This window comes from Balaenoptera physalus (genome assembly GCF_965194825.1).
Source record: "Balaenoptera physalus genome assembly, chromosome: 20".
NCBI classification, from domain to species: domain Eukaryota; kingdom Metazoa; phylum Chordata; class Mammalia; order Artiodactyla; family Balaenopteridae; genus Balaenoptera; species Balaenoptera physalus.
The window spans coordinates 64,605,370-64,631,759 of NC_138901.1; the positions used below are offsets into that span (position 1 = coordinate 64,605,370).

A 26,390-nucleotide genomic window follows, 5' to 3' on the forward strand; every position below is an offset into this window, starting at 1 on the left:
CAGCGCCCCTCCCAGCTCACTCTGCCTGGACGTCCCGTCCACCCTTGTGGCTTGAGTCTCGGGTCCATGTGTGAAAGCAGGCTGCTTCCTCTGGCCAAGGACACTTGCGTCCACTTTCCCGACGGACAGTCACCCTGCAAGGACCTCCCTTCACCCCTCGGTGGGTCCCCCTTGGTCCAGCTGCTTTGGAGGGGACTGTCCCCCAGGGGCCCCAGAAGGAAACGTGTGCAGGTTCCTGTCCCGAAGGCCGACCACCCAGACGCCCTCCCGACTTAGAGCAAGTTGGCCCGGCTGGCTTTCGTGCCACAGGGACAGGCAGGCAGCCGTGGAGACGGCCGAGGCGGGAAGGGAGCTGAGGAGCCCGCCCTCAACTTGGCTCCACTGCTAGCTGCCGAGGGTTGAGATTTCAGGCGTGACAAGTTCGAAAAAATACAGGAAGGCTTCTGTGGCTAAAAATTAAAAGCTTGAAAGTCTGTTCTTGGCGGCGCACTGGGGGGTGGGGCTGAGGGCCCAGGGCCCCGTGGGAGCGCCCCGCGGATGGTGGCGCTGGGCCACGTCCGCAAGCTCCCTGCCCTCCGCGGTCCCGTGTCATGCAGTGGGCGACCCGAGTGTGTGCCGGGCCGTGGGCAGAGGAAGCCAGGGCGGCAGCGGGCCGCCCCCACCCCCGTGTTTGTCGTGTTTGCCAGGAGAGGCTGCTTCCGGGAGCACCTCATGGCCCGTCCGTACAGGACTCGCAGGGTGGACGCCCCACGGGGCTGGGCTGAGACCCCCGGCCGCCAGCCGCATCCCCCCATCCTCCCTCCTCCTGAGCCCTCCACCCCGCTCCCGCGCTGCACCGTGACTCTCCGCGCAGGCCTCACGCGCAGGCTGCTTCTCTCTCCGCTCCGCAGGTCGCGAGATGGGAACATAAGACCCGAAAGCTGAGCAGGGCCTTCGGGTCCCCCCACCTGGCCTGCTACACCCTGGGCGGCGCCATCCTGCTCCTGAACGTCCTGCGCTCCCACTGGTAAGGCCCCCCGCCCCCCCACAACCCCGGGCGCCTACGGGAGGGGCAGCCTGACCGCACGGAACCCCGTCCCCTCCACGAGACTCCCAGCCGCCCGGGAAGGTTCGTGCGGGGTCAGGCAGCACCCGGGACGTGGAAGGAAAACGGGAGCCGCGAGCTGTTGGGGTGCGGGGGGCGCAAACGGATGACTGGACCAGGGAGCGAACGGATGGACTGTTGGCTTTCACTGTGCAGGGGCTGCTTTGAGCTGGGCTCACCTCGCCCGCCCGGCTCTGCTGGCTGAGAGGCGCCCGCGTGGAGGGCAGCGAGCAGTGACCTCGGGGGGAGCGGGGAGGACAGCCCGGCCGCCTCTGTGTCGGCTCCTGAAACCCTCTCTGGTTGGATGCTGGTGCGTTTGTGCTGCACTCTGGCCTTCCTCCCCCAGTTACTCTCTGGAAACTCAGCCTTGGGGGGAGGAGACCCAAACGGCCCCACCTGGGCTGCCAGCCCAGGTGCTACCCTTCGGCTCGATTGATTTTTTTTTCCTGTTTTCTTCCCTAACGAGCCTTTGCAGACACTCTGGCCCTTCTGAATGAGTGAATGAATGAATGAATGAGTGAGCGAATGCGTGAGTGCTCGAGTGGGCACATTCCATCCCCGACGGCCCCTTTCTTCCTGGCTATCTCCGAGGAGGCATTTAAAGCTTCTGAAACATCAGTCTCTTCAGGATACAGGACCTGCTGCCTTTTTCCCTAAAATGATGTGTTGTTTCCAGTTCTAGACTTCTGCATTCTTGGCTTCCTGAGTCCGAGATGTAAAGAGAAAACCCCAGTCGGTCTCTCCTCAGCCTGCTATCTGCTGGCCCAGAACCCTGGGCCAGCCCCAGCTGCTGTTTCTGTGGGGTGGAGGCTGACGGTCCATCCGCCCTGCAGGTGGGCTGCGCCCAGGTGGGCAGCCAGGCGGGGGCCGGGGGAGCAGAGGGGCGGAGGGTGAGGCGATGGAGAGCCCGGCCGGCCCAAGGGCTGAAGGGGGCCCCCCTGGGGCCCCGACCCAAGCCCAGCCTTTGCCAGCGCTCGGCAGAGGCAGGCGGCTTTAGACAAGCCCCTCTCCCTGTCCGTCCTGCTTCTGTACCCCGAGGGCCAAGCCCCGAGGGCCGACGGCCCTTTCCTGTCCCCCCTGTTTCTTCTTGTGTCCTGGGCCCTTAGGAGGCCTGGGAGGAAGTGACCCCAGGTCCAGCGCCCTCTCCCACCGTCCAGGCCCCTGTGTCAGTGCCGGCCAGGCCTGGTGTCTGGCTGAACTGGCCACCCAGGGAATTTGGAGGGAGAGAAAGGACGACCCCCCCTCCCCGCCCCCCGCAGGCCTGTTTCCTCTTCTCCCCTCCCGGGTCCGCCTCCCGTTTGCCCCCTGCTGACAGGTCTGGGTGGTCTGCCTGGGGCTCTGCGGGAGTCCCGTCCCCTTCCCTAGCACCCTTCACCTGTCGCTTTAGGTGGTTCCTGCAGGTGGGTTTTGTGTGTGTGTGTGTGTGTGTGTGTGTGTGTGTGTGTGTGTGTGTGTGTGTGTGTGTGTGTGTGTGTGTGTGTGGTAAAACACACATTACTAAAATTGACCGTTTCAGCCATCTTAAGGTATAGTTTTGTGACGCTCAGGACCTCACCACGTGAATGGGTGTCGGTCAGTCACGGGCTGAGGCGCAGCGGGCAGGAGCCGGGCGGTGCTGGGGGCAGCAAGCCTCCCCCCACACCTGTGTGCTCGTTGCCTGAGGGCGGGTCCCTGCGTGTGGACCGGCGCATCGGCGGGGTGTCAGCACGGGTGGCTCTGTCCCTGTGGCCATCTGGGTGCCAGCCGTTGCTGCACCAGAGTCCAGCTGGAGCTGCTCAAGGACACCGTCAGGACAGGCCTGATGGCCGAGTGGCCGCACGAAGGAGCAGTGAGCGGGGCAGACAGACGGGGGCAGCTCACGGCAGAGCAGGCCGGGCAGCCGGTGCAGGGGGAGCACATCGAGATCGGGTGGGGCCTCCCCCAGGCTCCTGGGCGGGGGACAGGACTCGGCTCCTGTGGCTGCAGGACCGAGGCCCTCACCCTGGAGTCTGTGCCCTCCCCACAGCGGGGCGGGCGCCTTCTTCCAGGCCAGCGGGGGAGTCTCTCTGACCTCCAGAGCCTCTTTGAAAGGGCCCCAGGGTAACCTCCTTTTGGGTGAAATGCCCTGACCTCGCACCACCAGGTACTGGCCCCCCCCCCCAACCACCGCATTCACGGCCCGCCCCCCAGGGGAGGGGTTGTGGGTTTATGCAGAGCAGGGTGAGCCTGTATCAGCCTGGGCTCCTCCCCCTTCCTTTCACCAGCCGGGCGGACGTGTAAGACCGACAGGCCCTCTCTTGGCTGTGATGGGTTTGGGGAACACTTTGGAAAGGTGATGTGTTGATCAAATGTACAGAATCAGTACAGCATTGGAGCCCTAAATTCCACATGATTTTTCACAGGTGGAAAATGTTACCCAGGTGAACATTTTTTTTGTTTTTGTGGTTATACGCTTATTTTAATGTGTATTAGAAAAAACAAGTGAGCCTGTCAGATGCTACTTTCGTGGACAGTTTTGCTTAGTGTGGGTTGAAGAAAGGGGCGCTTAGTGCCCCGAGCCCGAGATGGTGTCGTGGCCGCGTCCCCGAGCGGCCGGAGTTCCCAGGGCTTATCGGCTGCGGATAGAAAGGGGCGCCGAGCGGGACACCCCTCCCCACCTCCACCCATGTTCCGGGGTTTCTGGGGAGCAGAATGCAGACAGCTTTGTCACATTGGTGACCGAAAGCTCAGTCCAGGTTTTAAAAGCAGAACTAGAGACAAATGGATGAGCCTCTCCATTCGCACCCCCAGCGCAGAAAACCCCAAAAGAAACTGCGTCTCCTCCGTGGGATCACAGCTCCGGCCCCACCCAGCGTGCCTGTCCTGCTTCATCTCGTGGTGTCACCCTCAGCTCACTCCCCGGTCCCTCCAGCTGTCCCTGAGCTCTGTGGGCAGAGCCCAGCGGGTCACATACCTCCCAGTGTCACCATCACAGGGGTGAAAACTGAGCCTGGGGCACCCAGGTCTGTCTGAACCCAGTGCCACTTTTCTGCCCGAGCCCACGTCTCTTCCATCGGGTCGCCATGCGGTGCCCCTCACTAGAACTTGGGGCCGTGGGCGCACCAGGCCGCGGGTGGCCTAGCGATGGCCAGAGGGGACCCGGCATGCCTCGCTGCCCTAGGTTTGGGGGTCGGGGGTCAGCCCGGGCGGGGGCTGAGCGGCAGCGGGTCATCCGCGTGGAGGCCTGAGCCCCTCCCCCCCTCACGCTCACGCACACTCGCTCTGCCGCGTGGTCCCTAACGCTCTGGTGGCCAAGGAGCCAGGGGCCTGCAGGTGGGCTCTGCCCAGGCCAGGGCCCACTTGCTGCCCACACCTGGCTCCTCCCACTCCACCACCTGCAGACAGGAGAGGTGGGAGGGGGCGGAGGCTGCTGGTCTCTCAGAGCCGCGGTTGGGGGGCGGGGGCGGGCACGGGCACGGGCACGGCCACCTAGCACAACACCGGGTGTGCGCGGCCCTGAGCCAATCCCAGCGGCTCAGCCTGGAGCTGCAGGGTGACCCTGAGCCCAGGCAGCAGGAGGGGTGGGTGGAGAGCAGGGGGTGTGGGCAGCGTGACCGGTGGCCAGGTGTGCCCTGACACACGTGTGCCACTGTTTGACAGGTCACCATGCAGGCCTCTGCCCACGGCGTCCTGTTTGCTGTTCAAACAGACACTTCTCCCTCCCTCCCTGCCCCCCTTCTTCCCTTGCAGGGAGGGGAGGCGAGGGGAGGGGGCTGCTTTTCCTCTGGCTGCTGAACATGTGCTGTGACCCCTGCTGCCTGGCGTGGGCCGGGGCCAGGGAGATGCGCGGGGCAGGAGGCGCCGCTGTTCTCCACGGGCTGAACGTAGTTCGGGCGGCCCCCCTGCAGCCCACTTCACTCGCTTTCGGCACCCGCCTTGCCCTGAGTTCGACACCCCTGGCCCGGCTACTCTGGGGGCCCCAGGGGGTGGGGGCGGGAAGGGCAGGGTGGTCCCTCCGCACAGCAGTGACCTGTCTCTCCCGTCCCCTGCCCCGCAGCTTCACGCAGGCCATGCTGAGCCAGCCCAGGATGCAGAGCCTGGACAACCCCTTGGCCTACCGCGTGGGCCTGGCACTCCTGGGAGTGGGCGGCGTGTTTGTCCTTTCCAGTTTCCTGGCTCTGGGCTTCACCGGGACCTTCCTAGGTAAGACCCCCAGGGCGGGGGGCCGGGGCCCTGCTACCACCAGCTCCAGGCCGCCTTTGCTCCTCCAGGCCTTGGTCTGCCCTGCTCGGCTTGGGAGGCCGGGCTCTCAAACCCCATCCAGCTGCTTGGCCGCCAGGAAGGGTGGGATTTCTGTTTGCTGTGTGCGGGCTGCGAGCCGGAGCTGGCGACAGATGGGGGGCGCTCGCCTTCTGCTTTCCCCACCGCCTGCGGCTCTGCTGCTTTGGGGCTGGGAGCCCAGTGCTGGCCTGGCTGGATGTCCTCCTGACGTCAATTCCCAGCAGCTTGGAAGCTCGCGAAGGGGAGCAGCCCGGGGGCGGGGTGGGGGCTGCAGGGGCCAGGGCAGCCGCGGGACTGGGGCGGGGAGGGGGCCACTGCCGCAGAGAGCGCCCTCCGGGCACACGGGGCACAGGGAGGTGACCCGGCTCTGACGGCCTGGGTCAGGGGCTCCTGGGTCCTCCTCCCCTCGCCCCAGCCAGCTGTGGAGTCTTGGCCTCCATTCCCTGCAGTGCCTGGGGCGGCCTGGGGCTCTGCGGGCTGCAGCAGGGGTCCCACAGAAGACCCTCGGAAGGCAAATGAGAGTTGTCGTCCTCTGGGGACCAGCACTCGGGCGAGGACCCGGCAGCAGCTGGAGGGAGCCCGGTGCTAGAAGAGGGTGTGCAGGTGCAGGCGGAACCCGGGAGGGGTGGGGAGCAGGGCCGTGGGCGGGAGGGCGGGGGGCTGGTGTGCAAGGGCCAGTGGGGCCGGAGTGGAAGGCCAGCCGGGGGCCACGTCACACGTGTCCCGAGAGCCATGCAGGGGACTGAGGTGTCACTCCTGCGGAGGAGGGGGCCACAGGCGTGGTCTCCCAGCAACGAGGCGGCGACCGGTGGGGCCGAGACGGGCTGGGGGGCAGGGAGGAGGCGGGGACCACGGTGTGGGCCTCAGGAGGAGGAGGGAAGGGTGGTGCCGTCGTCTCAGGTCAGGAGAGCAGGGGTGAGCAGCCCCACAGCAGAGGGCGGCGGGCGGGGCGGCGGAGGGTCTGGAGGGGGAAGGGGGAAGGGCCCAGATACCAGCCGCCGTCACGGAGAAACGGTCTGGAAACTCAAGGGGCCCACGGGCTCAGGGATGTAGGGCACGGCGGCCGCTTCCCTCCTGTGAGTCACCCCAAAGCTGGTCTCTGTGCCCCCGGGAAGAAAGGTTCCCGCGGCTCCCCGGCCCCGAGCCCTCTGTCCCCAGACAGCGATGACGCCGCTGCCACTCCTCCTGCCCTACTTGTGCCTGGAGCTCAAGGGACGTCAGGGAGAGGGGGCCTTAGTGAGCAGTGCTGCGCCCTGGGGCGATGCCCTGGCTGGGCTGCGCTGGACACTGTGCCTGTGTCTTATGCCTCTAGGGGAGGCTTCTCGGGGCGGCCACACGCTCCCCTGTGAGCGGCTCCGGGCCGGCTGGTGGGGCCCAGGGTGGGGGGCAGCCCAGCGGGGGGAGGAGGGAGGAGATGGGGGCAGAGACGGTGAATAGCAGGCAGGCCTGCCTTGGACGGTGTGGCGGGAAGGGTCTACAGGAGGGGATGTGAGCTGAGGGAGACGGCAGAGCAGGAGAGGTGTGCAGAGAGCGGGAAATAGGCACCCCGAGCGGGGGGAATGGCATGTGCAAAGGCACAGAGGCAGGAGCGGGTGGGCGTGGGGACTCAGTCAGTGCCTCGCCCCTGGGGACCCCAGGCCCCTCCGCCTGGGATGGGGTGGCCAGGGTGTGACCCCCCGTCCTGCCTACCCTGTGCACAGGCGACTACTTCGGGATCCTGAAGGAGGCCAGAGTGACCACGTTCCCGTTCAGCATCCTGGACAACCCCATGTACTGGGGCAGCACGGCCAACTACCTGGGCTGGGCCATCATGTAAGTCCCGGGCTCCCCCTGCGCCGCCTGGGCGATGGGTCAGCTCTTGTGCCACCGTGGAGTCCCGGGCACTGGTCAGGGTCCCCTTCCTAGGACAGGGGTCGGCAAACTCCCTATTACAAGAGTGGGAGGTCCCCGGGCTGCAGGCAGGTGAAGGAATGGCCGTGGCTGGGGGCCCCACTGCCTTGTTCACGGACACCGAAATTAGAATTTCATGTAATTTTCACGAGTCACAAAATATTCTTTTGATTTTTTAAAACAATTAAAATTGTAAAAGCTGTTCTTGGCCTGGGGCCTGCAGGCTGCTGACCCGGTGCTAGCACGTTGGGGCTGCGAGGCTCCCTGCCCACGGCCAGGCTGCAGGGATCCGCGCCCTGCGGACGAGGCCCCGTGCCGACCGCCGCCTGCATCGCCGGCTGTGGGTACCAGCAAGCGACCCGCCGTCGAGGAGGCTGGCACAGGGCATCACGCCGCTCGCCCCCCAGAGCAGCTCCCGTTTGTCCATTTTCTGGATGAGGACTTCTTCCATAGAAAGTTTTTTTTGTAGAAAGTGTTCTGCTTTTATTGAACGCTTGAAAACCACTTACCTAGAAGGTTTTCAGTGCTCCCAGAGACCAGAAGGGCGACAGGACCCAAAGGAATGAATCTCAATGGTGGAAGGTCTGGAGCGAGACGTCCCCTCCCAGCCCCACCTTCAGGGGTGGCCCAGGATCCAATCACTGGGCTTTGAGTGACGAGGAGCTAGGGGGACATTTGTGGGTTTGCGGGACACCCCCCAACCCCAGCTCATTAGAGACAAGCCATTACCCAGGGCGCCAGACGCTGACCCAGCAGGGCTGCCCCAGGCCTTCCGCAGCCCATCTGTCCCCACCTGCGGCCCCACGGATGGGCCTTCCCGGTACCCAAGCAACCAGGTGTGTGGGAGCCCCAGAAGGCCCAGAGCAGCGGGATTCTGGGGGCACCAGGAACCGGGCCTTCTCTCTCTGGGCCTGTCAGCCCGAGTGAGACGCCCCCTGCCCAGTATGCCCAGCCGGGTCCCTGGGACCAACCCCACCACCACCCCAGGCTCGGGGCCAGGCCTGGGCTCTGGCATGTGGGTCACTGTGGACCTCAGTTTCCTCATCTGCAGTGTGGGATGATCATCTCCACATAGGTTGTTAGGTGCGACAGGTCTTTGAAGGTGGGAAAGTTCACGCAGACAGAACGGAGAAGGTCCTGTGTCGGGGTTGACCAGGCGCCGGCTGCCCCCACCCTCGCCTCCGTCGAGCCTAGTTAACTCGGCTTCCCAGGCAGGGGCCGCCAGCCTTAGGGATACTGTGGCCACAGAGCCCTGGCCCTGAGGTCCCCTGGGTGGGGGGCTCCAGCCTGCCCCTCCCCAGCTCCTGGGCTGCCTGGCTGTGCGGGGGAAGCCCTGCCCACTCCAGGAAACAGCACCAGGGCCAGTGAGCAGAGCCTCAGGAGGGCAGATCTCATTTCAGCCCCAACGCATCTGTGGCCTTGGCATCTCCACGGGGCAGTGCCGAGGGCCAAGTGGCCCGGTCTGCTCTCAAGCTTGATTTGAATGGAGCCCATGGAACGGGAGTTGGCAGTTTCATAGGGGACACTTAACCTTCACTGTTGCTGGAGCCCCCAGATGGACAGTGTGAGGTCCCAGCGGGAGGGGAGTGGGCAGGGCAGAGGGTCCCCAAAGGGTATTCGTGTGTCTTCGTGCCCCTCTGCCTCGGGGCCCCTGGCCTGGGGCTCACGTTCCCCTTTGGCTCCTGGGCTCCACCAGCCAGCTCCCCTCCCTCGCTCCTCCCCGACCGTCTATGCAGGGGCTCAGCCCCTGCAGCAGTCACCAGCAGAGAGCCCGTGAAGGGGCCCAATGGACGCTCCGCCTGGCTTTGGCGGCCCTGGACCCATTTCTAGAAAACAGCCTGAGAACATCGCCTCTGGTGGGCAGGGAGAGTGTTTTTGGCCCCGGGACAGCCTCCTGGGCAGAAGAGGACATGCTGACCACCCAAGTGATTTGGGGAAGCCAGCCATTCCTTCCTCCCCACGTCACTGTTCTGAGCTCCTGGCTGGGGCTGGAGGGCTGAGGACAGGGCGCTGGGCCTGGACGGGCAGTGGCGAGCTGGTCCCCATGTCAGGGCCCGGACCGTGGAACCCCGGTCTGAGAGAAGGCTGGACCCAGGCCTGCCCCTGACCCGCGTTTCCCTGCAGGCACGCCAGCCCCGCCGGCCTGCTGCTGACCACGGTGGTGGCGCTCATCTACACGGTCGCCATCCTGTACGAGGAGTGAGTAGGCACCGTCTCGGGCCGGGGCTGCCGTGTACCGTCCGCGTGACCTGCACCAGCCCTGCCTCTCCCTCCAAGGCCTTTCCTGGGGCCTGGGCAGCTGGCCATGCCGAGTCACCGTCAGGGTGGCCGGCGAGCAGCAGAGAGCGGGCACAGGGCGGCCCGGGTGCTGGGCAGGTGGTGCTGGACCCTCCTGCTCCCACACGGACCCCTCAGCCCGTCCACGCCGGGTGGGGGGCCTGGGTGGCAGCGTCAACCTCGACTCCAGCTAAGTGAGCCTCTCTCCCACCCCCGCAGGCCCTTCACCGCTGAGATCTACCGGCAGAAAGCCTCCCAGGCCCACAAGAGGAGCTGACGGCCCGTGGCCACTCCGTGAGGGTCCCCACCTCGGGCTTGCCCAGAGCACACGCCCCTTGAGGGGAGGGGGAGAGCGGTGCCCGGCCTGGGCTGTCCAGTGCCTTGGAAACGTGGCTTGGGGGCCTGGAAGGCGCCGTGTGGCCCCAGAGCCCCCTGCCCTGCCACCCACCATGTCCTGACCAATAAAGGCGCCTGACCCCAGCCCCCACCTTGGTCTCTGTCTGTCCAGGCCGGGGAGGGGCAGGCTGGGGTCTGGGAGGGGGGTCGGTGAGCCAGGAGGGGCGCCGCCATCCACGCCGAATGGGGGGGACTGCCCAGGCCTTTGGGCCTCCTGTGCCACCAGCCTCGCCCCACTTCTGCCCCTTGTGGGGGGCCGGCGGGGCCTGGGTGGGAAGCACTGGGCCCTCCCCCACCCCCCTGCTGAACCCCGTGTCTCTGGTTACTGACATTTCTCTCCTAATCCTTCGTGGACCTCGCGTGGCCACAAGGAGCAGCTGTGGGGCCATCCGGGGCTGGTTGCCAGGCCTGACCGCAGAGCCACGGGGACGGGGAAGGACCCCCATTTGGGCCCGGCCTCCCCTGCACAGCCCCCAGCCCTCCAAGGGCATGGAACTCGCCTTTCCTCCCTTCAGGATGACAGACAGGTGTGCTCTATCTGTGCGCCTGGCCCTACGCCTTGTGTTCTCCCCTGTGAAGTGGCTGCCATAGCCGTGCCTGCCCTGGGCACCGGAGCTGCTGGGCCCCCACCCCGCCATGGAGCGCCTCAAGGGCGCCCTTTGGTGTCTGGGTTCCAGAGGTCTCCGGGCTCCAGGAGCCACAGGAGGCATGGAGGCTGATCTTACCCAACACCTCTGCTCACATACCTCCAGGGACAGGAAGCTCACCCCTCCGCGGGCACCTCTGCACACACATCCTCCGCAGCCTTCGAGGACGCGCTGGCCCCCATGGCCTAAGCCGTCCCTCTGTCAGGGCAAGACCGAGCACCTCCGGGCCCCTGACCCGCGGGTCACGCCGCCCTGAGGGGTGGGCCCGGACTGGGGAGGGTCGGCTGTGCTGGGAGCAGCCCACAGCTGAGGAGGGAACTGCCGAGGAAGCGAGGTCAGAGGGGAGCCCCAGCTCCGTGTAGCCCTGTCCTCTTCGTCAGGTGTGGCTGTGGGCCGGGGTGACACAGGACCCTCTGGGCGAGGAGCTGCGGGGGCTGGGCTCGGGCGGCAGGCTGGCGCTCTCCACAAGCATCCATCCGCACGCCCCCCGACGGGGCCTGCCCGGCACTCCTCAAACACGGCTTTCAAGAACCTTCTAAACAACTCTGTGCCAGCAGACCAGGCTGTGGTGGACACTTCCTGCCCTGGCGTCCAGCTGTCCGACCCCAGCCCACCCCCAAGGTCTGGCCAAATGGTTTAAGAGGTTCCCATTCCACTCTGAGCTGGAGAATTGCTTCACTGCAAGGAAATGATACAGGCAGGCGCTCAAGCATAGGAAGCGAGATCACTGGTAACATCGTAAACCTGGACAACCTAGAACTAATGCAATGGTGGGGGGGAGGGGCACACTTTGGGGAAAGAACAACAGGTGTGCTCAGGGCCTAATGAACTTGGCTGACCTGGGAGAACAAGTCTTAGAACCTGGCATGTGTGGGTGGGGATGGGCCCAGGTGCCAGGAATCGAAGGTTGAGCACCCAGGCTGGGCTCAGTACCCGCCACTGTCACCAGCTGGAAGGGGCCAGACCTGGGGTGGGGGGAGGGAGGCTCTGACTCTAGCCTGGGTCCTGGCCCGCTGACCTCCCCAGGGAGAGCTGTGTTCAAACCCTGGACCCTGCAGTTACTAGCTGTGGGCCCTGGGCAAGTCACTTCCCTTGCCTCAGTTTCTCCATCTGTAAAATGGAGAGAGTAATAGTTCCCACCCCTCAAGGGTGCCACGAGGAAGGACTTAAGAACAGTGCCTGGCATGGAATACATGGAATAAACACTCTCCTGGTTCCCCTGCAGAGGGTGTGAGATTCTGCTGGAATCCTGGTCACAGAGGGCTGGCCGAGAAGCCCATGAGAGTCCAGAGGCCCTGTGTAAACAGCTAGGGGCGCAGGCTGGCACCCCAGCATTGCCCACAGCTCCGACCTGCGTGGATGGGTCGGGGGGTGGCAACAGCTAACGACCCTGGCTTTCTCCCAAATCAGAGAGCCTCGCCTGTCACCGCGGGGAGCGATGGCTTTTCCATGAACTCCAGGCTGGAGCTGGCCAGCCCCGGCAGCCTCTTCCCCAGCCTTTCGGCAGCAGCCCACTCCTGGTTACTGATCTACCTGCTGCCCGCCCCCTGGTTTGTCCTGCGGCCTCGTGGGTCATTTACTATTGTTGTTATTACCAGGTCCCGCCCCTACACAGTTCACAAGTTCTCAGCCAGTCAGAGCGAGACCACCATCTTCCAGAAGAGGAACCCGAGGTCCAGAGAAGGCCAGAGACCGCTGTGATACCCACACAGCATTCAGGCTCACTCTGGCTTCGAGACCAGGTCCCCCAGCTATAAAAATGGGAATGTTGGCCCATGGGACTCCAAAGGCACAAAATGCTATGGGGAAGGGAGGGGACACTGGCCTCAGACTGACTTCGGAAGGGCAAGCCTCTGGTCCTTCCAGTCTCCGACAGGAAGATGACGGGACAGCCTCTGGCTGAAAACCCCTGCCAGGATCCAGCGGATCTCTGGTTGGGAGAAAGGAGCTGAGCCTGCGGTAGAACGCGGGGTCGGGACGCTCTGGCTGCGCTGACTCCAGCCCTGAGCGTGGCGCTCACGGCTCCCCGTTCTGGCGGCGGGGCCTCTGCTGCACTCTGGCGGCCGGAGCGCGCGGCGCCCACCTCGCGCTGGCACGGCCGCCCGGGAGCAAAACCCGCCTGGGACGCGAAGGGGCTTACGCTGGGCCAGTTCGCAGAGCTGGTGAGAAGGTGCGCAGAACCCGGACGCGGTGCCTGGCACCAGGCAAGCACATGCCATCACGCTGCCCAGTGTCGTTATTCTCTGGGGAAATTGCGTCCCAAAGAAAGTGAGTGTGTGCGCGTGTGAGTGCTGCGGTGGCGGGGGAGGGGGGGTTCCTTGCCCCAGGTCAGAGGCACAGCCGGGACTGCGTCCCCGACGCCCTTGCGGCCGCTGAGCCCCGCGCAGCGGAGAAGCACAGGGTCCGCGTGCCCATAGCCGCAGGCAGACCCTGGACCGTTTCCTTCCCGAGCCCCGCGAGCGGGAACGGGCAGCGGCCCGCGGAGGTGGAAGGAAGGCGCGGCGGGGCCCGCGGGCGTGCGCACCATGACGCGCAGAGGCTGGGCGGGCGCGGGGCGGGGCGGCCACGTGGGCTGCATATAAGGGCAGTCGCTGGGCGCTGAGAGGCAGAGGTTTTGTCCGGGAGCTAGAGCCCAAGCGCAGCCGCAGCCCGAACCCGAGCCGCGCCGCCCGGCCGCTCTGCCGGCCCCGCCGCTCTGCCCCGTGCCCCCAGCCACAGTCGGCTCGTCTCGCGGCCCCGCGCTCGCCCCCGCGGTCCCTCTGCTCAATGAAATTGGCCGCGATGATCAAGAAGATGTGCCAGAGCGACTCGGAGCTGAGTATCCCGGCCAAGAACTGCTACCGCATGGTGGTCCTCGGCTCGTCCAAAGTGGGCAAGACGGCCATCGTGTCGCGCTTCCTCACGGGCCGCTTCGAGGACGCCTACACGCCCACCATCGAGGACTTCCACCGCAAGTTCTACTGCATCCGCGGCGAGATCTACCAGCTCGACATCCTCGACACGTCCGGCAACCACCCCTTCCCCGCCATGCGGCGCCTCTCCATCCTCACTGGTGAGCCGGGGCGGCCGGGCAGCGGGCGGGGGAAGGAGCGCGCCGCCGCAGTGCCGGGGACCCCTCGTCCCCGGGCGCCCGGACGCCCGGGCTGGAGGCGCAGTTCGCGGAGAGTTCGGCGCGACCCTCGCGGCGGCCGGAGCCCCGGCGTCGGGAGGCCCCAAAGTCAGCCCGCGTAAGTTGTCCCCTGGCGGCTGCCCTCACCCTCTCCTTTTCTGCTCCCCGTAGGAGACGTGTTCATCCTGGTGTTCAGCCTGGACAACCGCGACTCCTTCGAGGAGGTGCAGAGGCTCAAGCGGCAGATCCTCGACACCAAGTCTTGCCTCAAGAACAAAACCAAGGAGAACGTGGACGTGCCCCTGGTCATCTGTGGCAACAAGGGGGACCGGGACTTCTACCGCGAGGTGGAGCAGCGCGAGATAGAGCAGCTAGTGGGCGCCGACCCCCAGCGCTGCGCCTACTTCGAGATCTCGGCCAAGAGGAACAGCCGCCTGGACCAGATGTTCCACGCGCTCTTCGCCATGGCCAACCTGCCGCGCGAGATGAGCCCGGACCTGCACCGCCAGGTATCGGCGCAGCACTGCGAGGCGCTGCACAAGAAGGCGCTGCGGGGCAAGAGGCTGCGGCGAGCGGGCGGCGACCGGGACGACGCCTTCGGCATCTTGGCGCCCTGGGCGCGCAGGCCGAGCGTGCACAGCGATCTCATGTACATCCGCGAGAAGGCCAGCGGCGGCGGCCAGACCAAGGACAAGGAACGCTGCGTTATCAGCTAGGAACTCCCGCCCCGCGCGGGCGCAGAACCTCAGGAGGCCCTCTTGTCCAAGAGTCTAGTGTCCGGGCCGTGTGTCCCGAGCCCCGTGTGCGCGCGCGCGCGCGGACGGGCGTCTTCCTTCCCAGCGCTCCAGCCTGTTCACTGGGGAGACTCAAAGGAACCGAGAACGGACCATCATCTGCTCCAGAAGGAAAGAGAGCTAGCTGAGCCCGGGCTCCCCCAACCTCGGATCCCCCGTTGGCGCCCGCTAGCCCCACTCGCCCAGCAGAGGGTGAATCTGCCTTGTTTCTCACAAAGACCTAAGGATGGGGGTGGGAATGGGAGTTAATCAGCCACCACTGGGCTTTCAGCAATGGGTCCTGCCGGCTGGAGGGCCAGGACAAACGGGGCGTTATCTGTGATTGGGGGTTGCCATGACAGCTGGCCTGAAACTGAGGGCGGGGTCCGATCGTAGGGAGTGACTTGTTTACATGTGTGTGCAACTGCACAAAGCAAAACATAAATCTTGCACTTTATAGTAGTTCTGGTGTCACCGTTGGACATGAACAAAATCTTACCTAGGTGTTTGTACTGTGTCTTTGAAGTTAGTCTTGTTACTGGTTTTTTAATATAAAATAAAATAAAATGGAAAACCATGCTTCCTCTGCTTTTAGAAATAGGTGGAAGGGGGAAAGGTGAGAAGGGAGAGGCAGGTTTCTACTTCTGTGGAATTAGAATCCCCTTCCCCAGAACTGGAAAATAATCCTGGCTTTCTGAAAACAGCTTCAGCCCCCCTGGGAGAAAAGGCTCCATACGAGCTCCAGATGACTGGACGCCTTTCCACTGGGGAGCCATTCCTTAGAACGCCAGGACAAAAGTAAAGGACTTAAGGGTCCTTCCTAGAGATGCATCTTTCCAACTGTTTACCTGCCTAGTCTGCCCACTGGCCCAGCCCCAAGGGCCTCCGGGACCGGCCAGCGCCGTCCTATACTCAGCACAGGCCCAGGGCAACAAAGCGTCACCAAACCTGGAACCCACAGACGGTTCAAGGGGTCCCTCAGGCCCTCTTCTGTGCAGGACCCTCATCCTGAGTCAGCTTCAGGCTCTGCCACGTAGCCCCCCTGGATCCAGTCACAATCAGCGGCCCCGGCCCCTCCGGCTCCAGGAAGCGCTTGCCACCCACGTGGGGTCCAGCACCCCCTCTCAGCAGTTAAGGGCACCCAGTCCCAACTCGGGACCCAGCTCTCTCCGCCACTTGTAACCGTGCACGCTTGGGGCAAGTGATGCCTGCCAAGCCCCAAATTCTCCGCCCGTGAAATACAGAGAGCAGACGCCTCTGCTTGGGGTTGCTGTGAGGGCCACGGGCGACGTCTTACATGGTGCCCGCCAACGGGAATCCAAGTGAGGCGTCAATGCTGTCCCGGGGAGGGCTTTCAACCGTTGTGGGGGACTGCCCCCCCCAGGGCCCAACCCCCCTCTGAGAGGAGGAATGGCAGCCCCGGGGGCTGACTACAGGCGGGATGGCGCCCGCGGGCCAGCTGCACCCTGGGGATGGATGCCACTCCCGGGAGGGTCAGCCCACGTTCACGCTGGTCTAGCTGACGTGGCCGTGTGTGCTGGGGGCTGGCGCGGGGGCACAGACTGGAGGTGCCCACAGTTCCTTCTGTCTCCTCCGAGCAAAGCAGAGGTTTTCCTCTCAACTATCCAAAGGGGATGTCCTACTGTGAATTTCTCAGTACAAACCCAAGACGTCCTGACAGCAGAGCACAAGTTCTTTTAATCACACGCTTGAAAAGTGTCACAAGTCACAACTCTGGAGCACAGGAGAGGCCCATGGGGAGCCCGTGTCCGCCGCAGCCTTCCGGGAGAGCCCGGCCGCCTGGTATTTCTGAGCTTCATGTCCCATAGTATTTGGTCGGAGCCTTAAAACCGGCCCACACACTACTCTGAAACGTCAAGAAAATAACTGATTCAGTTGATAACAGCCCCACGGTAGAGCTGGTCTAACAGGTGACACCCACTTAAATTCAGAGCCTGCGCCTCTGGCCAAGGCCGCTGAAACCTGACACCCCCCCCCTGCACACCTGACAGGTGGCTGCCGGCAGACGTGGACAGAACCCCTGCTCAGAACATCTTCAACCTACATTCCTGCCAGCTGGCAGGCAGCTGTTAAGCCCCGACTCGGTCAGCACAGGTTATGAGCCCATTTCTAGATCGAAATGATATTCAGCCACCTCTCCCGCATCCTTCAGAGGCGAAGGAAAGAGATGCCCTTACCTCAGTCTGGTCACACTAACACAACGTCCGCTTAGGAGAAACAAAGGTATTTATAAGCATCTATGAACCAGGCCTTGGCCGCATGACTGCCAGGTCCAGTTCTCCCCACCCCGAGGGGCCATCAGAACCGTGGCTCTGAGCGAAAAGCGCATCATGACCACCTGTTTGCACGCAGTGAGAAGGCCAGAGGGGAAGTCGTGGTTAAACCAGGAACAGGACTCTGAGAAGCTGGAAGAAGGGTCTGTTCACCTGGAGACCACGGCCGCTGAGACCACGTGGTCTGAGGTGGTCTGGCCATTCTTGGGCGTGAAATGGCTCAATGAGCTGCCTGAAGGTGACAAGGGACAGAGGAGCAGGAGTCTCTGCCACCCACCCACACGTGGGAGGCAGAAACCTGGAGGCGGGGCTGCCGGCAGGGCCCTGGGTGGGCAGCCCACGGACAATGACACCCACCCCTCAAACACAGAAGGAAACAACGATTCCAGAGCAAAAAGCCACCCTCCAGTCTTCAGGCACAGTGCCAGTCTCCCAAGGCCTTCTTCCATCCTAAACCCTCGCCATGTGAGCGCGGGCCTAACTGCCCAGTGGCCTCCACGCGCCCTGCTGCTCACTCAGCACTGGCCACCGGGCTACCCACCACCTGGGCCGGGAGCGGAGGGGAGGGGCAGAGGGCAGCCGCCTCCCTTCCTGCTTTGCCCCGGGATCTGCCAGCCCCGCCCCTCCGGCCTCAGGGGATCTGCCAGCCCCGCCTGAAGGCCCCGCCCCTCCGGCCTCAGGAGCCCTCCTCCTTCCGGCAGCAGGCGCACAGGCATTATGCACCTGGACCGTGGGGACAGCACACAAGGACGCCCGGGGAAGCCAGCACGCACACCGGCTCCGCAGTCAGGGCCGCGTTCAGCTAAGCAGGCAGTATCAGAGACCCCTCCACAGGGCTGGAGACAGGGGGCCCGTGCCCCGCTCGTCCCGGAGGCCAGCTCATCTACTCCTTGGGGATCTCGAACATGCACAGGCTCTTGTACTTCTGCAGGAGCTCGTTCTTGGTCCGGACCTGCTCGCGGAGGCGGTGCAGCTGCTGCTGCTGCCGCTCGGGGCTCAGGTGGATGCCAGGCATGGCGCTGACCACCTTGCGCATCTCCTGGAACTTGGTCTTGAGGGCGTTCAGGTCCTGGTGGACGTCAGGGCTGTCCTTGTCCATGCTGCAGAGGCAGAGGGCAGGTGTTAGCACCATCAGCCCAGACAGCTCCATCCTCGCATCCCCACGTCAGAACGCCTGTCGCCTGCGTCCCCCATTGGGCTGGGCTGTGCGCCCGGGGGACGGGGCGGGTTCTTGCTTGCGCAGCCGCAGTGCAGGCGGCACCCCACCCGCCAGCATGCGCGCGCCGGACGCTGAGCCCTCCCGCAGAGCTGCTTCCCCAGCCCGGGCCGTGGGCACTGCACACACTGAAGCGACATTTGCTGAAAGAGTGGACGCCTGGCAAATAAGTTCCTAAGTGTCTGCTGAATGAATGAAAAACTATTACCAATGTCATGTAACACACGGCAAGTAACACTTGCTGAAATACCACATTTCTTCTAATTTGAGACATTCCAGGCCAATCAGGAGACTATCAACGAGCAAAAGATAATTTTAGCTGACGTTCAGATGCTTGAACCTGTTAACATACATCCTAATTTCCATAGAGCTATTCATAAATTTTAAACTAGTTACAAGCTACTGGAAAATGTTCAGCAGGCACGCGTCCTCTCCCACCACACTCGTGTAAATTCCTCGCCTTCCGGTCACGCTCATTTTCAAGGCAGGATCGTACTCTTCACCTCACAGCTATTATTAGCTGCCCAGAGATCCATGCTCCCTGTCACGACTAAATTAAAAGCAAACAACAAGAACAAAAACCTTCACCTACGATCAAAGAAACGGCCTGTCAGTTAGTTGCTCCTATAAATTTTTTAAAAGTTAGTAAATGGATGGATGAGCTTTTGAAAACAAGGCAGTTGAGACTAAAATCTAAAAGCCGATTCACAGGCTGTTTTCAAAGTCACCCACTGAGTAGCGTGAGAGGGGAAAACTGTCAATGATAGTTTATTTTTTTTAATAAACGTTCATCCCTGATGGGAGATTTCAACCCAGATGGTGCTAATTCATGTTTATTATTAATCATTTCTCTGCTTACGCAGACAGAATATCCATCTTTCCTGGTGATCCGCCGGTTACAGCTCATTCCTGACAAATGAGACGCACCAGGCCTGCTCACTATTTATCAACAGCTTGAACTCGGAAGCAAGATTTGGAGAATCAATAGTTTATTCTAGGGAATGGATGGCCAACCAAACATTTCCTCTTGTCATTTGAGGCCCTCAATTTACACACCCCATCAGTGGTACACCTTACCCCAGCTTCGAGGGAGCACCTTATATTCTAATTCTTTTATGTCTCAGCTCAGATCTACAACGCTGGACAGACACCACCTGGGCTTCTGAAATCATTCCACTTGGATGGCATATGTGCTAACACATCGTTACGAATTTAAGTCCCAAGGGAGTTTTGAAATTAAAATAGTTTTAAGAAAACTGATTCACACCACACAAGTCTCAAAGGACAAGGTAAAAACAAACAAAAATATACAAAATAAAAATCTGGTAAATAACAAGATCCTACTGTATAATACAGAGAACTATATTCAATATCCTATGATAAACCATAATGGAAAAAAATATTTTAAAAATGTACACATACATGTAACTGAATCACTTTGCTGTACAGAAGAAATCAATACAACATTGTAAATAAACTAGACTTCAATAAAAAAATGCAAAAAAAAAAAAAGGGGGGGTAGGAAATTAGGAGCCATGTGCAAAGCCCGCCCGGAGGGAAGCTGAGCTGGGGGGCGGCTGTGCAAGCTTCTCAGTCTGCCCGAGGGGGAGGCAGCGGGACCCTGACTCCAGCCGAGAGAAGAGATGGCCTGGGTACCAGGGAGCAAGCGGGAGCTCCAGGGGTTCCGCCTCTGTGGCCAGTGCTGGTCGGCACCTGACCCAGAAGGAAACAAAGGAGACCAGGCTGGGTGGAGAAGCACAAAACCCACAAACCCGGGCAAGGCGAGGGGGCTCAGGACACCACCACATGGCTCGAGTGACGGGCCACTTCCGGATGGTCCTCTGGGCAGGCCCGGGCGATGCGCGGTGTCATCCCGGTGGGGGACACGGACTCGGGCACACTGCACAGGTCTAGCGGGTGAGCCTAGAATGATGCTTCACTTGCAGGTGCAAACGGGCGTCAGCTGGGCAGGTGTGTCCCCTGGTGACTCAGAAGCAGAAGGAACCACCAGGTCACTGAAGTCACGTCCTCCCAAACCCGAGAGGCACTTCTTTGATCTCTTGGTGGCACCCGACTCGGGAAAGAAATGGGAAACCATTTCTTCCTCCTCAAAACCTCCGACCCCCTCGGCCTCACGTTCCCACAGGCCCCCGTCCTCCTCGCCGACCGGCCCTGGGACCAGTCTTCTTCCCGCACTAATGTCAGTGGCTGGCATCTTTCTAAAAGAGTAGGGCTTTTAAATTACGACAGTAATAGGTGCCTGAGGGAAAAAAAATGTTCAATGACAGACAACCAAGGCTTAGAAAAGGGAAGTCCCTTTAATCCCTTGTCCCAGGTAAGCTCTGTTAACACGTGGTGCGTATTGTTTAATATCGCTTCAAGACAGTAGCACACAAACACACACATACTCTTCAATTTGTTTTGACAAAACTGTGGCCACACTACACACATGGTTCTGATTCTTGCTTTCTTCATGTAAAATGCACCTTGGAGGTCTGTCCATGTTAAGATGTACACAATTATACGGCTAGATTACTTGGCTGTTGATGGGGACGCGCATGTTCGCCACCGATCGCCTGCAATCCGAATGGCGATGACACCCCACACCTACACCCCTGGGTGCCGTGCGCCCCCTCACCCCCGCCAGCACTGCCACCCCCCCAGGGCACCCCTGCAGCTCCTCCCACTACTCCTGTGGACCCAGTCCTTTCCTCCGCCTAAAACCCTCTGTCCCATCTACCTGTACAAAACCCAAGCCTGAGCGCAAAACCTTCAGATGGCTCCTCGGCTCCCAGGCAAGTTCACTCTCTGTGTGTTTGTGTGCGTGTGTGTGTGTACGCGCAACCTCAGGACCACCCGCAAACAGCCTCCGACCTCCCGGGCTCCCTGCTGTCTGCCCAAGACAGAATGCCTCCACTCTTCACTGTCCTTTCAGAGGGCACAGAGACAAGCACATGTGACCAAGCCGCCATCTCTCACAGGAGGATGCTCTTGAGAGCGCCTCACAACAAGCTTATGACGTAAGTATCACTAGGCCCAGTTCACAGGAGAAAAGGAGGCGCAGAGCAGCTGCTTCACCAAGGCCAGCACATTATAAAGCTATCATCTGAACCCATCATTTGAAGTTCATGATTATTATTCACATATCAGAGATAAAAAAATTAAGGCCTAGAAAGGCTACGTATTTACTAAGATTACAAGGCAAGCAAGCGTCAGCATGCAGATCCGAATTCAAGGCTATCTGACTTCAAAGCCCATGTTCTCTCTCGTGTACGTTACTTCTCCATCTTTAAGTGCAGCCCAACCCAACTGCTCTATCAGGGTGCAAGAATATACACCATGTATTTTCATTTCTCCATATTTTCCCTAAAACCAGAATAAGTATATTTGGGTTGATCTGGATAACGCTTTTATAATCAAGCACTGCCCTGGGATTGCAGGGTCTGCATTTGCGTTTGTGTTCGCTATGTCACTGCAGCCTAGAAGTGCTACTTGATGATCACAGGCTCATGAGGACAGAACAGTCTGCCTTACCCGATAAACAGTATGTTCGCACCAAGTGAAGCCAGATGAAGTCAAGGTCTACTGTGAGAACAAATGCTTTGCAGCTGTTTGAAAAGCGGTGGAGGGACTTCCCTGGTGGTGCAGTGGTTAATAATCCGCCTGCCAATGCAGGGGACATGGGTTCAATCCCTGGTCCTGGAAGATCCCACATGCCGCGGAGCAACTAGGCCCGTGCGCCACAACTACTGAAGCCTGTGTGCCTAGAATCCCGTGCTCTGCAACAAGAGAAGCCACCGCAATAAGAAGCCCGCACACCACAACGAAGAGTGGCCCCCGCTCATGGCAACTAGAGAAAGCCCGCACGCAGCAACGAAGACCCAACCCAACCAAAAAAAAAAAAAAACCCAGCTGGGCCAGTAACAATATTTTCATGTTGTGAGTGGCAATTCCATTTCAGCAAAACATCCAGGAGCACAACTGATGTTCACTTGAATATTACTGTAAAAGTAACTTTGTAGTAATTTACTTTGTTTTGGTTTTAATGGCTGAATAAAAATTTTAAGCCCAGGGGCTTACACTTTGTTACCATAAATAACGGTAAAAAAATAATTTGGGCAAATGTGGGGATTGGGGTGACTTTGGTTGTGTGTGTGTGTGTGTGTGTGTGTGTGTGTGTGTGTGTCTGTGTGTGTGTTTCTCTTCTAAGGGTCAGTTTGAAAAGTCAGGTAACCTGAAGACTGGCCAAAAGGAGACAATCACCCCGTGACAGCATGTCAGGGCACCGTCAGCGCTGGCAGGCGGCCGGCACCCGTTTCCTGTAATGTTCCCATCATCACCCCTATAATCTCTTTGCATTATGGGTTATTCTCTCTCATGGTTTTCCCTTCTAACTGGTTACCAACGTGGGCGTGAAAAGTCCGCCCTTTCACCTGTACACCCCACAGCACTTAGCAGTGTGCCACACACAGAATATGATCCACATCTGCTGGATCTGTTGGGAAGGACGCCGAAGTGAGTATTATACCCCTAATTACAGGTGAAAAAACAGGCTCAGAGAAGCCTGACTGGCTTCAGGCCACCAGGCTGCACACGAGTGGTCTGACCGTAACGGGGCCTGCCAGCACGAGGCCTGGCAACTCCCAGGGCCAGAGTCTGCTGAACTCTTGGGACGACTGGGGGTGGTCTCGGCGAGGCCGCTCCCCTCCGGGTCGGCCTCCTCCTTTGTACCGCGGGGCGCCCCCGGAGCTCGGAAACGTGACTGGCAGCGGGGGGCCTGCGGGCTGGCACCCCCGGGCCTTACCATTTGATGATGTTGTGAACCAGAGGGAGGAAGGAGCAGTTCTCCTCAGCCTTCACGCCGGCCGGGGACGGAGGCCTCGGCGGCGGTTGCGGCTGCGGCGCAGAGACCGGCGGCGGCGGCTGCGGAGGCGGCAGCGGCTTCGTCTCGGGCAGCGGCGGCTCTGCGGGTGGCTGCAGCGCATCCTCGGCCTGCCGGCCGACAGACACCCCGACAGAAGCCATGGCACCCGGGACGCACGCAGCCGGTTAACAGGGCCGGCGGCCGAGCGCGCCGGAAGTGTCTCGGACTCCGCACGTCACCACTGTGCGCCGCGGGGGCGAGACCTGGAGGGAAGCCGTGAGGTCGCGCGCCAGGGCGCGGGGCGGGGCCAGGGCGCGGGGCGGGGCCAGGGCGGTTGTTACTAGGCAACAGGCGGCTGGCGGGTCCGGGGTGGCCTGGGTTTGGCTGTGCCTGAGACAGCCAAATTTTTCAATAGTCAGAAATAGGAGGTGTACTTCAGGAATAACATCTTATTTCTATTCACGTTACAAAGAGGGTCCAAAAGCAACCAGTACAGGAAGACTTGAGATAAATAAGGCCTCGCGAAGAGGGGACAGCACCTTCCGGGCACCTGCAGGTGTCAGGCCCTGGGCCTGCGGGCGTGGAGAATCCGAGGGGAAGGGCCCAGGGTTCCCACCCGCGCAGAAGCCTCCAGGGGAGAGGCCCTGAGCCCGCCCTAAGGACGCAGAAACAAAGAAATTGCGAGGGACTAATAACTGAACACTTAATTATTATCATAATTATATTATCACTTATCATCTTCTGGATGACACACGCTGTGCTAACTGTGGGGGAGGGGTTGGGGGGCTGTCTCAACTTCAACACGAGCGGGGATTGCCGAAGGGTGTTAGTGCCAGGAATAAACATCGTATCTGAGGGGGAAGTCAACGTCAGGTGTTCTCCGTACCCGTGGGCCAACTCCTTAAGCGCCTGGGTCTCAGTGTGCTCACCTCTAAAATCTTCTTTAGGTCAGGGTCATGGCAGAGCCTAAACTACTTTCCAACTTCAGACACATGGCTGATCTCCAAAGCTGTCCTTTGCATGAGCTCTCACTCCCTGGGATCTTAGGCCAAAGCGGGGACTTCTCCTGGGTCTGTGGCTGTGGTCCTCAGAACGAGTCCTCCCGAGCCATGATGCGGGGCCCTTCCTCAGCGGCTTTGGAGAGGCAAGGGGTCCACAGTCATTGGCAAGAGCACTTAAGAGCAAGGTGGCCGGTCCCAAGGAAAGCCTCAACAGTGATATTTTCAGATGCATCTGGAGGGGTCTATGGAGGCAGGTCCTAGGGGAGGAAGAGTGTAGAAGGAAGTGGGGAGGTCGGAGGGTGTGCTGAGGGGCGCTTTGGTAGCGGGCCTCAGCACAGCTTTCTTGTAAGAACTGCCCGGGGCACCCCACAGGGCCAGCATGGGGAGGGGGAGGCCTGCTAACCATGGGCCTCTCCCCCAGGGGGAAAGTTCAGGGGTCCTGGTGGAGAACAAGGAGGAAGGTCCTGCTGCGACAGGACCAGATGGGCTTGAAGAGACTGTACCCCCTTGGAGTCATCTGGGGAGATAATGACGGTATAATAATAGTAATTACCACAACTACTGTGGATCAAAAGTAGGTACAAGGAACAGAGCGCAGTCATCTCATTTAATCCACGAAAAAGCTCTAGAAGGCAGATGTTAGTATCTCCATTTTATAGATGGTAGATTCTGGCCCCAGGGTCACACAGCTGCCTGATACAAAGCCCATGGTCTTAACCAACACAGAGGACACCTCAGGTCCCTACCAGTTCTGTGACTGTATGATTCAAAATGTTAAAGTGAGGTTTTTATTCAGAATCAGAAAAAGAATCCAAAGTTCATCCACAATCTCCCCATTGAAATCACGTCATCTTTCCCTCCCAGCGTATTTATAACTTCATTACAAGCCCCGACTTTATCGTTGGCAGAATAATGAGGACATCTCTTTAAAAACAAAAACAAAAACACTTCAGATATAAATAGATATGGCTAAAGAAAATAAATTGAAAATGTAGGAAGCAGGAACGAGTAGGGTGCATTGACAGTTTGCCCTAAAAATAGTTAATATAATTAGTGGTAAAGAGTAAAGCTGACCTCATAACATTGGCAAGAAAAATGTTGGATTTCAGAAAAATACTGCCTGTGCTGGTTTCAATAAGGCTGAAATTACCACAGATGTGTGTCTGCTCAGAACTGCTCTGCTAAAAGTTAAAAAAAAAAAAATAGAAGCCTCACTGATACATCAGGACTGTGTGGTGTTGATGTCCCTGAGTAAAGCTCTCTGCTCGTTGAGTTCTTGGCTCTCCCTGCTTCTCATGGGCCCCTGCGGGCCAGCTGGTGGCCAGGCCAGGCCCCGCTCAGCCAGTTTGAAGCTGTGCGACTCTGGACTCTGCCCAACCTCCTTCATGCAGGCATACAACCTCCCGGGAAGACTGAACAGGTTATTACACATAAATCACCTTGAAAAGTCCCCAGGAACAGTAACAATCACTTCTGACTTCTCAGACTTAGGGCTTTCTCCTTCACCAACTGACAAAACCCGGACTTAGGGCACTTAAGAGGAACGAGCTGGATCAATGCCCTCCAACAGAAACAGAACACAAGCCACTTGGGTCGTTTTCAGTTTTCTAGTAGCCACACACAAAAAAAATCAAAAGAAACAGGTGGAATTAATTTCAGTAACATATTTTACTTAACTCATGTGTCCCAAATATTACCGTTTCCACACGTAATCAATACTAAAAATGATTAAAGAGGTATTTTACTGTTTTTTATGCTGTCTTTGAAATCTACTCTATATTTTACACGCATAGCACATCTCAGCTGGAATAGCCACGTTTCAATTGCTCAGGAGCCAAACGTGGCCAGCGCCCGGACCTGGGTGCTGCAGGCGGGGAGATTCTGACAATATCAACCTGGACAGATCGCAATCCAAAGGAAATAGAGTATATTGCTACTTCTATAAATATTTGCAACATGAAAAATAACACTATGTATCATTGGTAGATTTAAGACATACATGTAAAAGTGTTTTAAAAGGAACTGAAGGGTGCACCTCATACTCACGGAAAAGGGGAAGGTGATATAACCGGCACTGCAGCTTTCTGTGTGGTGTTGTATTTCTTTTATAGATTATAAGGAAATCTGTGAACGATTGCCAAGTGTGGGAGGGATACCTTAGAACCCAGGCTCTGCTCTTTCTGGCTCTGTGACCTCGGATAAGCCATTTAGCCTTCCCGTGCCTCAGTTTCCTTATCTGCAAAATGGAATCATAACAGCACCTAACAGGACTGCTATAAGGGTTACAGGAGTTACCGTGTGGAGAAGGCTTCAAACAGTGCCTGACACTAGGAAGCAACCATTGAAGCTTTAGCTACTACTGCTACTGTTGTATGAAATTTCTCAGAAAAAAAAAAAGAAAAAAACCTCACGATTACTCCTTCTGAAACAAACTGTTACTACAAGAACACACTTAAGAACCAGGCTGCATCCAAGCCTTGAACTTTCTGATTCTCTAAGTGGCCCTACGCCACAAATAGCTATGAATGTGCTCATGATACATTTCTGCTACCTGAAGTCCAAAAATAGTCATTTCTCTGTCAGACAAACATCGTGGGGGT

The 26,390-nt window shown here is 59.7% G+C and overlaps 3 protein-coding genes and 1 long non-coding RNA gene across 8 annotated transcripts in view; 3 read left to right on the forward strand and 1 right to left on the reverse strand.

The window, feature by feature from the left end:
- Window positions 1–9,970, forward strand: part of PEMT (phosphatidylethanolamine N-methyltransferase) — a 46,958-nt gene extending 36,988 nt beyond the window's left edge. For 3 of the 4 annotated variants that reach the window (XM_082441682.1, XM_082441679.1, XM_082441680.1), the window contains exons 3-7: window positions 891–1,006; window positions 5,100–5,245; window positions 7,024–7,135; window positions 9,338–9,412; window positions 9,710–9,970. In XM_082441682.1, coding sequence (XP_082297808.1) covers window positions 891–1,006; window positions 5,100–5,245; window positions 7,024–7,135; window positions 9,338–9,412; window positions 9,710–9,767 — 507 coding nt within the window. In that variant the 3' untranslated portion in view covers window positions 9,768–9,970. Of the gene's footprint in view, window positions 1–890; window positions 1,007–5,099; window positions 5,246–5,772; window positions 5,927–7,023; window positions 7,137–9,337; window positions 9,413–9,709 lie in introns of those variants that run through there. The other variant, XM_082441681.1, reaches the window with a different exon arrangement.
- A 3,182-nt stretch (window positions 9,971–13,152) lies between these two features.
- On the forward strand, window positions 13,153–14,962 carry RASD1 (ras related dexamethasone induced 1). Of its 2 annotated transcripts, none has more exons than XM_082441678.1 (2): window positions 13,153–13,585; window positions 13,888–14,962. In XM_082441678.1, the coding sequence occupies exons 1-2, from the start codon at window positions 13,300–13,302 to the stop codon at window positions 14,562–14,564; spliced, it is 963 nt and encodes a 320-aa protein (XP_082297804.1). In that variant the 5' UTR covers window positions 13,153–13,299; the 3' UTR covers window positions 14,565–14,962. The 2 variants fall into 2 exon arrangements, with proteins under 2 accessions (XP_082297804.1, XP_082297803.1); XM_082441677.1 differs by having other exon boundaries at window positions 13,156–13,585; window positions 13,814–14,505.
- A 1,128-nt stretch (window positions 14,963–16,090) lies between these two features.
- Window positions 16,091–23,026, reverse strand: MED9 (mediator complex subunit 9). Its single transcript, XM_082441683.1, has 2 exons — window positions 22,730–23,026; window positions 16,091–17,809 (listed from the first exon to the last, which is right to left on the reverse strand). The coding sequence occupies exons 1-2, from the start codon at window positions 22,948–22,950 to the stop codon at window positions 17,593–17,595; spliced, it is 438 nt and encodes a 145-aa protein (XP_082297809.1). The 5' UTR covers window positions 22,951–23,026; the 3' UTR covers window positions 16,091–17,592.
- On the forward strand, window positions 22,096–26,237 carry LOC309650402. Its single transcript, XR_014257560.1, has 2 exons — window positions 22,096–22,440; window positions 25,584–26,237. It is a non-coding gene; the product is annotated as an uncharacterized lncRNA (long non-coding RNA).
- The last annotated feature ends 153 nt before the right edge of the window (window positions 26,238–26,390 follow it).